Genomic DNA, 16067 nt, shown 5'->3' on the forward strand with positions numbered 1-16067 from the left:
AAGAAAAATGACAAAAGAAGAAATTTCAAGAAGGGAACCAAGCAGAGAGTTTCACCTTTTTCTAAGAAACGAAAGGTTCCAAGTCTGTAGGACTATGTTTTTAAATACTTTAGGGATCAAAGCTTGGACAGTGAGGCAGTGGCTTGCTAATTCAAGTGGAAGTGGTATCCACAAATGCAAGGAGGTTCAAAATAGAAGCAGGCGAAAAAATCCTCAAAGGAGGAAACCTTCAAAAGACTTTGCATACGAGTTCTTGCAGTCCTTGCCTACACTCCCCTCTCACTATTGCCGAAGTTCGTCGACAAAAATGTACTTAGAACAATACCATACTTCTCACTCTGGACTGTACCAGGTATACACGGAGTTTAGTACTGTAATGAAAAAAATATCAAACCAGTTGGACGAAAACTATTCATGGAAGTTTTTCAGGAACTGAATCCTGCTTTCTATGCACCTAAAAAGGACAAATGCGATGTCTGTTGTTCTTTTGAAGTGAATCAAATTGACAAAGAAACTTTTGACAGGCACATTCTGAAAAAGAACCGAGCTAGAGAAGAAAAAAACAACGACAAAGACAACCTAAATAAAGATAAGACAGTAAAGGAGATTAGACATCACGTGTTTACTATGGACGTTCAAGCGGTGAAAATCAGCCCTTGCCTTTACGCCAGTGCCCTATACTACAAAACCAAGTTGAACTGCCACAATTTCACTGTTTACAATCTTTCTACTCATGATGCCACTTGTTACTGGTTTAACGAATCAGAAGCTGATTTGTCTGCTGACACGTTTGCGAGTTGTGAGGTTCACGCAATAAGAGAAGTGACAGAAAAGGAAAAACTTCCAGTGATTTTATATTCAGATGGATGTACGTATCAGAACCGTAATAGTATTATGTCAAATGCCCTGATTCATTCAAGTAAAGAATTAAATATCGACATCTACCAGAAATTTTTGGAAAAGGGGCACACCCAAATGGAGTGTGATTCAGTGCATAGCACAATTGAACAGAGCCTAAAAAAGAAATTTATTTTCCAAGCGATTACATAAAATGCACAAGGGATGCTCGAACAAAACCTTCACCATACAAAGTATTTGAAGTGGATCACACTTTTGTAAAGAAGTACTCAGAATCATCAACCATGGTATATTCATCAATTCGTCGTGGACTTTCTGCCGGCGATCCAACGGTGACAAATCTTCGAGGTCTATGGTATAAGCCCGATGGAACAATGCTCTATAAACTGGACTTTGACGAAGATTGGAAACTTCTGCCAAGAAGACCAAAGAAAATTAGTTTTCCGATCACTTTCAACCTTCTCCATGAAGACAGGCTAAAAATAAAACCGAAGAAATATCAGCATCTTCAAGAGCTCAAAGTCGTTCTGCCGAGTGACTGCCACGCTTTCTATGATAACTAACATACTGAGCCTTTAAACATGTGTTTCAATTGCATAGTACATTCCTTTTTAATACGATATTGTAATATGAGCTTGTTTGTAATAGCGTTTTTTTTCAAAGGTCAAAATATTTTTAGTTCTTATTTTAGCATAATAGTGTTATAAAATGTAAGCCAGGAAGTTCCGTAAAGAACTGGCATTTTCCATTCAAAAAACGTACATGTCAATAAAACAAATAAGCCTTATTAATGGTCAACATTTTTTATTGTTTTTGCCCTAAAGATTAAAAAAATAGGAATTGAACCATTAATAAAAGAATTAATTTTTTTAGAATAAGTTAAAACATTACTCAGACATTTATATCTTGCAGAGTCATTTTACTACTTGTAAATATAAGTTTTGACATAAAATAGGCCTACTTATCCTTATAAAATTCGTAGGAAATAGTTTGTTTTGTTATTGGTAGTAGCAGAATTTAATTTCAAATCTAGAAAAGTAATTTACATTAGCAATTTAATCCAAGGCAGTAATGCCTATGTGATATAAAAATATGGCAGTATCGCCTAAGTGACACAATTTAATAAATAATTCACTTCCTTAAATTTGTTTAACTTAATAGTGTTATAATACATATTTCAGATATAAGTAAGCAACTTATATGGCTTTGGAATGAAAAAAAAGCGTCTGTGGTTTAGTTTTTTCTTCCTCCTGTAAACTTTGGAATTCATCACATGGGCGGTATTGCTTGCGCAACGACGATATTGAATTATTTTATACAATAAGAGTGAATAAAAATTGTAAAATCTACCCTTAAATAAGAGTGAAACATTGAGTTGATTCCAGTGCACTCAAACGTTACCAATAAGAAACACTCCCTCTATTTTCTTCTATGTCGAGTAATCTTCTACACTGATCTTTGCTCAATATTTACAACTGATGTTTTTCCCTTAGTACTGTATTTTGTAATTTGCTAGTATACTAGTAGATAGCTTGTAAGCACATGTTACAAAATCGGTAAATGTTAAAAGAGCGGAAGTCCAGGAATGTAAATTTTTGGGAAACTGGAAAAAAGTGTGCTAAATTTAGTAAAAATCCTTCTGCTGGATTTCGAGATATAAATTACACACAAACAGACTTAGCTCGTTTTATAGTATAGGATATATATTTGTCACTATTATTGATTATATTTATATATGTGTCTAACGGACTAAATGAATTTGAACGGAGAGTGTTTTGACCCAAAACAAAAAAGCAAATCGGTCCTGGGTTCAGGTCTTACCATGAGACCTACGGTAATAGATTAAACATATTATGGAAGTTGTTCACGATTCTACCGGGACCACAGCAGATGTTATTTTTCATGGGCTAAAGGAGTTTCGGCTAAAGGAGTTTCATTAGCATTTACACAAGGAAATACTGTATGTTGCTAGGTGCCTAGACTCATCTTAATTATTTGTCTTAAATCCATATTACAACAAAATGGCAGTAAAATCAAGTTCCCGGTGAAATTTTAAAATTCACGCATAATTCCTGTGTGAATAGCTCCTTTTGAATAGAGAGGGACCCAAGAATTGCATACCATGAGTCCTTGACCTTTCCTGGCTAGATGTCCCAGTTAATAGCGAATGGATTATCAAGACTGTACTGAACCTGCAAATCCTCTTAGTGAAGGGCTAATGTGTTGGTGTGTATGTACCTGCATCTGTGTGTCTCCATGTCGTAGTCTCAGTACAGCCACTAGAGATAGTTCACTGTTGGCCTTCACATAGCCATTTTTCTCCTTGGTGCCGTTCACCAACATTGGTAGTGCCGCCTTGAGGAACTCCGGTGCCAAGTCGGCACCCAGTGTTCGAGCCAGGTGAGTACACACTCGCGCCACCAACTGCTTTACCTCATTATTGGTGTGGTTCATTGTCTGTGGGTCAAATACAGGAAGTAATGTAGTTGCTATTTTACAAAATTACTTATGCTAATTCAAGGATGTAACATAGAGCACAAGAGCCTAAGTTCTTAGAAATTTTAGCGAGAAGAAGGCTTACCTGAATGGGAAAGTGTCCAAACTGGCAAAAGAAACACATTACTTTACACTACACATAAACCATTAGAATATCTCAATGACACTGACAGCATCTTATCTTAACCAAGAGTTGTCCTTCTTACCTCAGAGACAGCCAAAGAGCAGGTGATTAGCTGTTTCCTCTGAACTACCATATTTCCTGCATAGTGGTACACTAACGGAGCACCCATACATTGCAGTTGTTTTCTGACCCCGCCCATGTCCGGTAATCAGTTCTAATGTTTGTCTGATTCTTCGCCTAACCGATTTTAGAATTTCTGAGGCAACCCGTTTTTTAAAGTGTATGAAGAATTGCACAACCAAACAAATTAGTCCTACTAAACTCATCTTAATTATTTTATGTTAATTGAGATGCATAATGCTAACAACCACATTCAGCTAATTTGATTTTCTAGCTTACTTGAGTTTTCTTCAGAACTAATCCTTAGGCAGTTAGACCTGAAGAAAACTCTCTCTTTCTTAGTTGAACATTCTGTGAGTGCCATTAACATATTCTAATGTTTTGTGTATATTGTAAAATTCTGTATTTCTTGTGCAAGTTTGAACACTTCTCCATTCAGGTAAGCCTTTTCCTATTCAATTCTACATTCAGGGTGTCTAGTTAATTTCCATTATAAAATTCAAGACTAATTCCAAACTTTTCAAGACTAATTCCAGATTTTCAAGACTAGTTTTTCAACAATTAGTGGGTGTTGATACCAAAATGTATCAATTCTCGATTCTTGATACCGATACCAATTTTTATAGCTTATGAAATCTTCCGCGTACCGTACTTTTAGACATCATCACTGACTGCAGCGGTTACAGAAACGTGATCGTCGTCGTCCGCGATCACGGCAAAATCATGAATATTTCACACGGCCTTGTAGACATCAATGACATCTATGTCATCTCCCGCAGTCACGGAAACGTCATCTTCGTTGTCCGCGATCGCGACAAAATCATGAACATTTCCTGCGGCCGAGCAGATATCATTGTCGTCTCCCGCGGCCACGGAAACGTCATCGTCATCTCCTGCGGTCACGGAAACGTCATCGTCGTCGTCCGCAATCGCGGCAAAATGATGAACATTTTCCGCGGCTGTTTAGACATCACTGTCATCTCTCGCGGTCACGGAAACGTTATCGTTGTCGTCCGCGATCACGGCAAAATCATGAACATTTCCCGCGGCCGTGTAGACATCATCGTCGTCTCCCGCGGTCACGGAAACGTCATCGTCATCTCCCGCGGTCACGGCAACGTCATCGACGTCTCCCGTGGTCACGGAAACGTTATCGTCGTCTCCCGCGGTCACGGTAACGTTATCGTCGTCCCCAGCGGTCACGGAAAGGTCATCGTCATCTCCCGCGCTTTTAGAAACGTCATCGTCGTCGTCCACTATCGCGGCAAAATAGTGAACATTTTCCGAGACCGTGTAGACATCATCATCATTGGCTTTCGCGGTTACATAAACGCAAGACGACAATCGCGGCAAAATCATGAAAATTCCCGACTTTATGAAATCAAATTTAAGACTAAATCCCGACTTTTCAAGACCATTTTGAAATTCAATACTAATTCCCAACTTTCCCGATTTTCCCGACTACTAGACACCCTGTACATTAGTTTCTAACGACCTTAAAATACAGAAAAAAATACTAGCTTACAAGCATACCAATAAGTTCATTAAATTCTATTTTGTAGCCCCTGAACTGCAAAGTATAGACTAAACTAAAACATACCAACATAAAACATATCAAGACCCCTGGAACTTATCCTAGCCCAGATAAACCCCCGTCACCAGACTGTCTATCCTGGTACAAACCCTAACCTATTTCTATTCCTCTAGCTTTGAAAAAAATAGGTTACAAAATGGCTGAATGACTGAATTTCCATACCTCGTCTTGCAGTTTAAATAGTGTGTTTTAATCCACTACATATGTTTTGCCATATTTGCCATTTTCAAGTGGTATACAGAAACAGTATAATATCTGAATTGGACTTGTCAATGGTAATGGTAATGGTAAATTAAATTTCAATTCCCATACAATATTCAATACTCCATAGCTCTGGACGCCGAGACTTCTTAGTTTTCCTGCCAGTTCTGTCTCTTGTCAGTGCCGTGATCAAGTTCCAATAAGTGTTGTAGGCCTACATGTAAATTTTTTTGTTCGTACGTTTATACATTTTTATGTTTTATGGAAATGGAAATTCGCTTAGTCGGCAGGTTTGCTGCAGTGGGGGTATTTGATTTTTTGCTGTTAGATCTTAATGTGTATAGAATGGCTCAGAGGTCTAGTAAACCATCCTTATATATAATACGTGAAGGCTATTTCTACGAAACACTACTCCTCCGTTAATAATGGACGGATTTTTACAAACAAGGTGTCATAATTAAGTATTTGTTGTGTAGACTCCCCCTTTCACCAATTCCTGCAATAAAAGTCCTCGGGCTTTGTCCCACAGGCCATCAAAATCCCAATGTATTTCTTATGAAGGAAAGATTTTGTTTAGTTAAACAAACAGATGAATAATTTGTATTAATTGCAGCTATTCATAATACACACAAACCGTTCGTTTTCAGGGTGAGTTTGTTTTTAGTTTCAATAACTGGAGTAGAGTGAGCATTTATTTTCAGAGTGAGTTCGATTTCAGTTTCGATAAGTAGACTGGAGTTACTTAGCGATTGCTCGAATTCGAGCAACAGGTGAACTAGTCATTACTATTAGTCACATGACACATACATGTGAATGGTACAAATGGTAACTGAATATGGTTAAACACTATTAATCAGTTGACTCTAAACAGTTAAACTGAATGGTCTTTTGAAATAACTAGTACTAATTAGAGCTTCAACATTAGCATCTTCACTTTTTAATAAATTACAGAAAGAAAATGGATTACCATTTGATTAGGAAACATATAAATGACAAAAAACACTTACCCGGCAATAGGGAGAGAGGAGTGTTTGTGGTATTTTAATGTTGTTTTTCATCATGTGTTGAAACAGGTAGCCTAGTCCTCTGACTCCATTCATTACAATAGGAACCTATAATATGAGACAGTTGAAAGAGTTAGATATGGACCTGGATAATGAGGCATTCAGATAGGTAAGATATAGACCCGGAATATGAGGTAATTAGGCCAATAATATGTATGTAATAAGATATAAATAATATATATGTCAATAATAATATATCAGGATATATAGACAATAGACAAAGCTTAATTGTACATGACGCCTGATACAACAATTAATTTACAAAAGTAATTCCCAAGCTGGTACATGGTCAATTTATATCTAGGTTCCTTGATCTAATTATACCCTAACAAGAGTAAAAACTATTTAAATTTATCTTTAAAAAACGTCTGAATTTTGTAATACGCTTTCTGGCTCAAAGTCTCTTTCAGCTTATAAGTAAAATTTGGTTGTTGATAAAGTTCTGTATGAATTAGGTAAATGATTGTTGATTTTTAATCCAATGTAAAGAGGCCCAGTTTCAAATTTTGTGTACGAATGTTGGGATATTGAAAAGTTTTGTTATTATTTCTCGTTATAATTTATTTTATATTTTTCATAAAAGAAAGGATTCGCATGAACATACTTTGCTATTTCAAATATATAAAGAGATGGTAATGTTAAAATGGAATGTTTTTTTAAAAAAGGTTTAAAGTTTTTTTAGACTTCTGGTGAAAAATAGTTCTGAGAATGGACTTTTGGCAAGTGAACACTTTCTTGGCCTCTGCAGAGTTACCCCATAGAGTGACGCCATAAGCCAACAAAGAATGAACATATGCATGATATACTGTCAAGCAGACTTCTATCAGCGTGACCTTGGATAGAACACTCAGTGAATACCTTGTTGACCTTAATTTTTTATTTAGATGATGAATGTGGTCGGACCAACTTAATTTTGAGTCCAAATTTAGACCTAAAAACTTAACAATTTTTGTATTACTGATTGTGGTGTGTGTAACTCTGTTTCTGAGTTTAAATTGAAGAATATTAGTTTTACATTCATTTAATTTCAGACCATGGCTCTCAAACCACTCATTGATTTTTTTAATTGCGCTGTCAAAAGTTAATTTAAGTTCACTTAGTGTTTTTCTTTTTAAAAGAGCAGTTGTGTCATCGGCATACAAAGTGAAAGCTCAGGAATTTGTGGAAAGGCAATTTGGAAAGTCATTCATAAATATAATAAATAATAAAGGCCCAAGCATGGAACTTTGTAGAACACAACGATGTAAAGAACTACTGGATTGCGCTCTCAGTAGCACTGCGGGCGGTGTTTGCGGTCTCGCTCCCCCCACCATCTACTGGCAGTAGCCGACGCAGCCCATACACTCACCATTGTAAAACGCACTTTTTTAAGTTGCTGCTCTGTTGAAATATATAGATATAAAATATTGCTAATGTATGCCAAACCCTTTTTACTATTCTAAACTTAATGTCTTCTTCTTTTCTTGCAGAAAATGACATATTTGAACTCTTAAAAACCCAACTACATCTGTCCAGTTTTTACCGCAGATCTATGCTTGACATTAACGTAATAGGCCTACTTTTTTCTTTCTCTTTTGTGACCCATTTTGTAAGATACATTGTCGTTACACATTGAAAGAAAAAAATATCTTGTTTACGTCAATCATAACGTTACGTCTGAGGCTAAAACTTAGCAAAATTATACTAATTGTTTATGTACAATTTTTTGTTTCATAAAATATGGTTTCAATTATGAATATTGCACTTTCTATTTCTTCTTTGTAATCACTTATTATTTTACCATGTACGATATGAAATTAGCAATATCAGTTGTCTAAAAACATCTAAAAATCGGGTTTAGTGAATTTGTAGCTTTTAAAGAATTCATATGGGCTATTTTCTGCAAGAAACAAAACAGACATAAAGGTTTAGATATTTAAAAGAGTTTGACAAGCGTTAGCAATACTTTATCCCTATATATTTCAACACAGCAGCAATTAAAAATGCGCGTTTTATAATTGCGAGTGTATGGGCTGCGTCGGCTTCTGCCAGTAGATGGTGGGGGAAGCTAGACCGCGCGGCCAACACTGAGCCAGTAATCCATGAGTTGTTTATATCGTTGGTAGAACACCATATGTAACGCTGGCCCAGTTAGAATAATATTTTATTGATTTTTTTATTACTATTGTGCGTTGTACCATATATACCATTTCTGACCAAAACGACAGTCCATACCAATCCATAGTCCCCTCTTAGCCTGCCTAAAAATATGTATTTATATTAACATTAACAGTAGACTAAAAAAAGTCTAAATGTGTTTTTTCCTTGTGTGCTACTACAAGCAAGTTGACCATCTACGCAGCCAGTGAGAACTCTTATCCTGCACAGGAAAAAGCACATGTGATAATTTTTCTATTCCTACATTGTATTCCTGCTTTCTTTACTATTGTAACAAATAAGATTTATTTGATATACGAGGTCTATTAAAAAAGTATCCGACCTTACTTTTTATCTAGAAATCCAACAACCACATTCAGCTGCAACCTGGACTACTCAACAGACATGGCACCGCGTGACTTCTAGCTGTTCCCTACCTTGAAGATGCTGCTTAAAGGGACCCGATTTTAGAGCAGAAATGAGTTAATGCAAAATGTAGCAGCTCGTCTGGAGTCCATTAAGAAGGAAGAGTTTCAGGCTTGTTTCCAAAAGTGGAAGGAGCGCTGGAATCAGTGTGTGAAGGCCCAAAGGGACTATTATGAAGGAGATTACATGTTAAAACATATTTATCAATAAAATATGCGTTTCCTGAACAAGGTCGGATACTTTTTGAATAGACCTCGTAGTTTTCAGTCAATATGTGCCAAAAACCGAACATCAAATCTCTAAACCATAAAAACTTAAGAAAAGTGTTAGTCTTAAGATTCGATCGGCAGATTTTGAGATTCAAAACTAGGTATTGATCTCATATTTATGTTATTCAGTCAGTGTCAGAAGTTGAATTACTTTTCATGTTTGTTGTTTATATTTGTCATATGCTTAAATAATCAGATGATTATTGTTGATATTATTGTTATTGTTTACATTTTATCTTTTGTGTTGAATTAGTTTTGGAATAAAGTTTACTAATTAATTTACATGTATTTTGTATATTTTATGAAGATATATCAATGGCAACGAGTGATAAAAGTGAAAATGAAACTAGAAAATTAAAACAGCAAAGAGGAATCATAAAATCACAAATTACAAGGACTTTACATGTGCTGAAAACTAAAGGTTCATCTATATACGATGCATTGGGCAGACAAACTCTACTGGATGAAACGTGGAAAAGATTCACCGTGTTACATGAACAGATTATAACAACTACAGACAATGAAGATGAAATTGAAAGAGAAGAAGATTATCGTACAGATGTAGAGGAAACATACCTCGAGGCAAGAGCTTTATTACAACCATTCTTTGTCACTATTAAGCAAACAGAAGTTGAAAGGAATGTTTCTAGCGAATTAAATGATCCTTATAAATTGAACATACCGAATGTGAGTTTCACACCCTACACAGAAAATGAAACCTTTCGGAATTTCCTAATGCGGTTTAAAAATTTCTTGGATCTAAAACAAATCACAGAGCCGAAAACCAAAACACAACTGTTTGTTAGTACTCTTACATCCGAAATGCATCAGGCATTATGTGACACAATTGCTCCTGAGACACCAGGTGACAAATCGTATGAAGAACTATCAGATATACTGCAAAACTGTTTGGAACCTACTCCAAGTGTACTTGCTAATCAAAATAGGTTCATCAGTAAAGTTCAAGATACTGAAGAGGGAATTTCTACGTACGCTCGAGAATTAAAACGTTTGGCAATTGACTGTGACTTTAAGTGTTACAACTGTGAACATTCAGTTTGTGATATGTTCTTGAAGATGCAATTCATTCGAGGATTAAGAGATAATGAAGTGAGAGTTAGGCTTCTTCAGGAAAAAGGAAATAAACAATCATTTAAGGAAGTGGTAGAAATGGCTATTTTTATTGAACAATCCAAACTGGAAAGTTATGCAATGAAACCTAAGTACTCTCATTACGTTACAGAACAAACTAAAGATGTTAACTATGTGAGTAAACAACCTGGGTTAACAAGAAAGAAGAGAAATGAAATCAAACCGCATATTACCTTTCAAGATTTAAGAGGTAAATGTTACAGATGCGACAGTGCTCAACATAAAGCTGATACTTGGAAGTTTAAAAATGAATTTTGTAGGAAGAGTAATAAGATCGGACACATTGCAAATGTTTGTCTTACACGCAATAGGGTTAGCAATGCAAGCGAGAACGCTTACAAGTTAAAATCGAATAAAATTGACGTTGAAGATGATAATGAAAACATTCATGAGGTTTACATGGTGGGGACACCAAATATGAATGACAAGTTCATGATTAACGTTTCTATTAAAGGCAAGTCATTGAATATGGAACTTGATACCGGGGCGGCTTTGAGCTCATTATCATACAGTGATTTTCTTAAACTTTAACTTAATAAACGTCTATTCAAGACAGCAGTGGAAATGAAAACATACACTGGAGAAATTATAAGGCCTGTAGGAGTCTGTTTTGTTGAATGCAAGTACAGAAATTTCAGTTTTCATGGGGAACTCTATGTTTTGAAACAAAATGTAGACCCAATATTTGGACGTGAATGGCTCCGAGAAGTCAAGATGGATTGGGCTGATATAAATCTTGCGGATACTAACACATCAGAGGAACTTGATAAACTCCTAACAACTTTTCAGGACATTTTCAAGGCAGAAATCGGTAAAATAAATTCAGAACAAGGACATATACAGCTAAAGGAAGGAGCTAAACCAATTTTTGTTAAACCACGACAAGTACCTTATGCTCTAAGGAAAGCTGTTGAAGATGAGCTACATAGACTAGAGAGCAGTGGTATAATCTCCAAAGTTGAAAACTCGCAATGGGGAACACCAATTGTTCCGGTAACAAAGCCAAATGGAAGTGTAAGGCTCTGCGCTGACTACAAGGTAACAGCCAACAAACTAATATTAGATGAGAAGTACCCTATCCCTCGCATTGAAGACATTTTTACACACATGAATAAAGGGAAATTTTTCTGCACCTTCGACATAAGCAATGCCTATTTGCATCTACCTATGGATGAAGAATCAAGAGAAATACAAACCATAAGTACTCATTTAGGTTTGTTCAAAGTAAATCGCCTAATGTTTGGCATAAAAGTAGCTCCAAGTAATATGGCAACGATTTATGGACAAGGTTCTCCATGGACTAGAAGGAACTGTATGTTTCTTTGACGACATACTCATTCTAGGGAGCACATTCCAAGAAACTATGAGTCGACTAAAAGAGGTTTTTCAAAGAATTAGACAATACAACTTACGATTGAATCGGGACAAATGCAAATTCTTCAAGAAAAGTGTGAAGTATCTAGGCCATGTTATAGACGAGAATGGTCTTCATAAATCACCTGACAATGTTGAAGCTATAAGTAAAGCAAAGAGACCCGAAGATGTTACTCAACTAAGAAGTTTCCTAGGACTCACAAATTACTACACTTGATTTGTGCCTAACATGTCAACCTATCTGGAACCATTAAATAATCTACTAAGACATGGAAAGAAGTTTACATGGAATAAGGAGTGCGAGGATGCCTTTGTGAAGATCAAAGCTGAAATCACCAGTGAACGAATATTAGCTCATTATGATCCGAGCGAAGCATTGGTACTTGCTACAGATGCAAGTCCAACTGGCTTAGGTGCTTGTTTATCTCACAGATACAAAGATGGATCAGAGAAACCAATAGCATTCGCCTCAAGAACTCTCACAAAATCAGAAAGGAAGTACAGCCAAATCGACAAAGAAGCGGTAGGAATTTACTGGGGGTTGAAGAAATTTTTCGCCTATTGTTATGGAAGAAAATTTGTTCTAATAACAGATCACAAACCCCTCGTTTCCATTTTTGATCCTGCAAAAACCTTACCTTCAATGACAGCTTCGAGAATGTTTAACTATACTCACTTTTTATCAGGATTTGATTACACGATTGAATACCGCAATACAACAGAACACGCTAATGCGGACTTTTTATCTCGATTTCCGGTCACTGAGGTACCAGAAAATGTATTTGATGATCACGAGCAGTACCTGATGAACCAAGTGGAAGTAATGCCAGTGACAAGAATAAAGATTGAAGAGGAAACAAGGAAAGATGAAAATCTCAAAGTGATATCATACTATTTAAACACAGGAAAAAGTTTAAAAGAACTGGGATTAAATGACAATGAGTTTTGCTTAATGGATGGCTGTGTGTTCAGAGGGAATAGAATCTGTGTACCTTTAACTTTAAGAAAACAAGTTCTAAACGAGTTGCATGCCGGTCATATGGGCATGACGAAGATGAAACTTCTGGCTAGAAGTTACTGCTATTGGCAAAATATTGATGAGGAAATAGAAAATTTAGTCAAACATTGCTATTCATGCCAACAAAAACTCAAAAGTCCACCTAAGGAAACAGTCCACCCATGGGAACCTCCAAGCGGGCCAAGGGAACGTATTCACGTAGACTTTGCAGGACCAATAAAAGGCTGGAGTTACTTCATTGTTGTCGATGCTTACATTAAATGGGTAGAGGTCATCCCGACTAAATCGGCAACAACTGACTCGTGCCTAAAACAACTAGATAAATTATTTGCAACATTCGGTTTTCCTCATGTCCTTGTTTCAGACAACGGGACTCAGTTAACATCAATTATGTTTGAAAACTACCTCAAAAAGTATCAAATAATACATAAAACAATCGCTCCTTTTTGTCCAAAATCTAATGGTCAAGCAGAAATGTCAGTTCAAACGGTCAAGAATCTCTTACATGCTTGTGGGGGAGGACACAATGAGGATAAGATAAACAAGATACTGAAACAGCTAAGGAAGACACGCCATTCGGCGACAGGACAATCTCCATACTTGCTTATGTTTGGGAGAAACATAAGAACCGAAATGGATTTAATGGTTGAGAGGACACCCACACAGCAAATCAAACGTCAGGTTTTAACTAGAAGAAGTTTCTCAAAAGGACAAATAGTGTTGATGAGAAATTACTCAAACATGTCAGAAGAAAAGTGGTCAACAGGAACAGTAGAAAGGCCGCTTGGGAACGTGATGTATCTTGTTAAATCAGAAGACGGGCGGTTATTTAAGAGGCACTGCGACCAACTAAGAGCAGCTTAATAGGGGGGAGGATTGTCATATGCTTAAATAATCAGATGATTATTGTTGATATTATTGTTATTGTTTACATTTTATCTTTTGTGTTGAATTAGTTCTGGAATAAATCTTCCTAATTAATTTACGTGTATTTTGTATATTTTATGAAGATATATCAATATTATAGGTTTAACAGGTTCACTACTAGCCATTACACTGCTGTGTTTGAATAGATGTTTTTAGGTTTTAAAGTGTAATAGCCATGTTATTATGTCAGGATCAATGGTCCAATTTATTTCAGTTTGGATTGCATAATAAATATTTTACTATTACCTAGGAGCGTGCGAAGCAGCAAACAATTTTCGATTCAAAGCAACAATTCGATTCAAAAGATTTTAGATTTGAATTGATGCAAGTAGATTCGAAGCAATACGGCATTTTTCTATTCATGCTTGTCAATGGAGTGAAATAACAATATGCCAAATAAAATTTACCACATTTGTGTAATGCAATTTTTTGTTGATGTGGTATTAGTCCTATTCATACATATGACATTTAGGTGAATTTTAGGTGAAAAAATATTTATTTTCAATCATATATTAGAAGAACCTGTTTTGCTGGAAATGCCAGTGAACTGCTTTTACTTGCCTATTTCATAATTTTTACTTGCAGAATCATATTGTTCAGCATGTTACCTATTTTATAATATTTATTTTACAAATAAAGATATGTTTTGATGTAAAAAAATAAAAAAAATTGCAAGATTTATACTGTAACTTTTAATTGCTTTACATTGATAACATGAGAGGATAGAATCAGGTCTACAAACTAAAAAAAGTATACATAGCAGACCTACAAAAATACCAAATTTTTCAGTCTAAAAAATATCAATCTTACAATTTAAGTATGAAGTAACAATTTTTCAGACTTGTGTTATTTTTAGAACGATTTTGGAGTGACTTGTTTTGGCTATGTTTACAGGAGTAAAACATGTCTCACACTGCTTACATAAAACTTCTCATCATTTGCAATGTCAAATGAAATCAAATGAATCAAATTGAATCGAATTGGAATTTCGATGCATCACACACCCCTAAATTACCAATATTTTTTGTAACCATAACCATGCAGAGTGAAAAAGTGTTGTATTTGGGTTTTGTTTCTAAAATTCAAAATTTCTGGTCATGACTTTACTTCTGTCACTAACAGAAAGTCACTGGTTACAATCCTCGGTGTGTAGTTGTCCATTATCCACCTTAAATATTTATGTTACGTTTGTTGAATAATTTCCTAGGACAAACTAGAAATAGTGAGAAATGGAGAGTAATGGTGACGTACTCTGTCAGCGGTGAGGTAGCCCACCAGTACAGTGTTGATCTTGTCACTGTTCTCTTCTGTATACACAGTGTCCGGGGCCTCCTTAAGAGCCACCATGAGGGCAGCACTGCGGCCGTGTCTCAGGGTCCAGTCAGCTGACACATCCTCCTCTGTAACAGAAGAAAGAATTTGTTTTCGATACAAACACTGAGACATGGCCTTGCCATATAAATTGTTTGCATCAAGATATGAACACTGAGACTTTGGCTCGATTGTAGGTGTTGCGCCATGGCCCATTTGTACTTACCCCCAACCAAAAAAGGGGGCCTGGGGCGAGCCAAAGGCGAGTCTAAATAACTATACAGCCTGATGTGTAACTCACTCACTCACTGACTGTTACGTACTTATTGAATTAAATAATTATAACACATAATTGTAAGAACTAAAAATAATGTCTTGTTTTTATTCATTTCTCAAACTTAGAATTGAAAATATTACATCAGCTGTAAATAGAAATAAAATTAATTAATGAGTCCAGACTAACAGATATAATAATACTAGCTGACCCGGCGAACTTCGTATCGCCTAAGTTATAGGTTTCCCCTAAGACAGACCGATGGAAAGAAAGTACCGTTACGTTTCATTTTCAAGATGATCTCGTTCGCATCGCTCAATCACGTCCTGGTTGAAGTTCGTTCGCTACGCTCACTCACCTTTGGGTTGGAGCTCGTTCGCTACGCTCACTCACCTTTAGGTTGGAGCTCGTTCGCTGCGCTCACTTGCCTTCAGGTTAGCTCGTTCGCTACGCTAACTCGCCTCCAGGTTGAAGTTCGTTCGCTACGCTCACTCACCTTTTGGTTGCAAATTAGCTGTTGTCAAAAATGTAAAAGAAATAATAGTGCTGCACCCTGATGGTAATCCTTGTAACTTTAATGCTATTGAACATCATAGAACAGAACCAACTTGTTTAATTGAAACAGCTGTTAAGATTCAATAATTCCATTTCTCATAAGGTTAACATGGGAAACTCCAGAGCCAATGGGGCGGAGCCCGAAAGGATTTTTGAAATAAGAATATG

The 16067-nt window shown here is 36.2% G+C and overlaps 1 protein-coding gene across 1 annotated transcript in view; it reads right to left on the reverse strand.

Annotated features, from left to right (window-relative positions):
- LOC128994935 (eIF-2-alpha kinase activator GCN1) overlaps positions 1–16067 on the reverse strand; it is a 300111-nt gene that overhangs the window by 18087 nt on the left and 265957 nt on the right. The window contains exons 55-57 of the mRNA XM_054419780.1: positions 15011–15159; positions 6401–6505; positions 3097–3315 (exon numbers count right to left, since the gene is read on the reverse strand). Coding sequence (XP_054275755.1) covers positions 3097–3315; positions 6401–6505; positions 15011–15159 — 473 coding nt within the window. The remainder of the gene's footprint in view (positions 1–3096; positions 3316–6400; positions 6506–15010; positions 15160–16067) is intronic.

Source organism: Macrosteles quadrilineatus, unplaced genomic scaffold, assembly GCF_028750875.1.
Source record: "Macrosteles quadrilineatus isolate MER2022 unplaced genomic scaffold, UCM_ALF_1.0 Scaffold_1__1_contigs__length_201487025, whole genome shotgun sequence".
In the NCBI taxonomy this organism is placed as follows: domain Eukaryota; kingdom Metazoa; phylum Arthropoda; class Insecta; order Hemiptera; family Cicadellidae; genus Macrosteles; species Macrosteles quadrilineatus.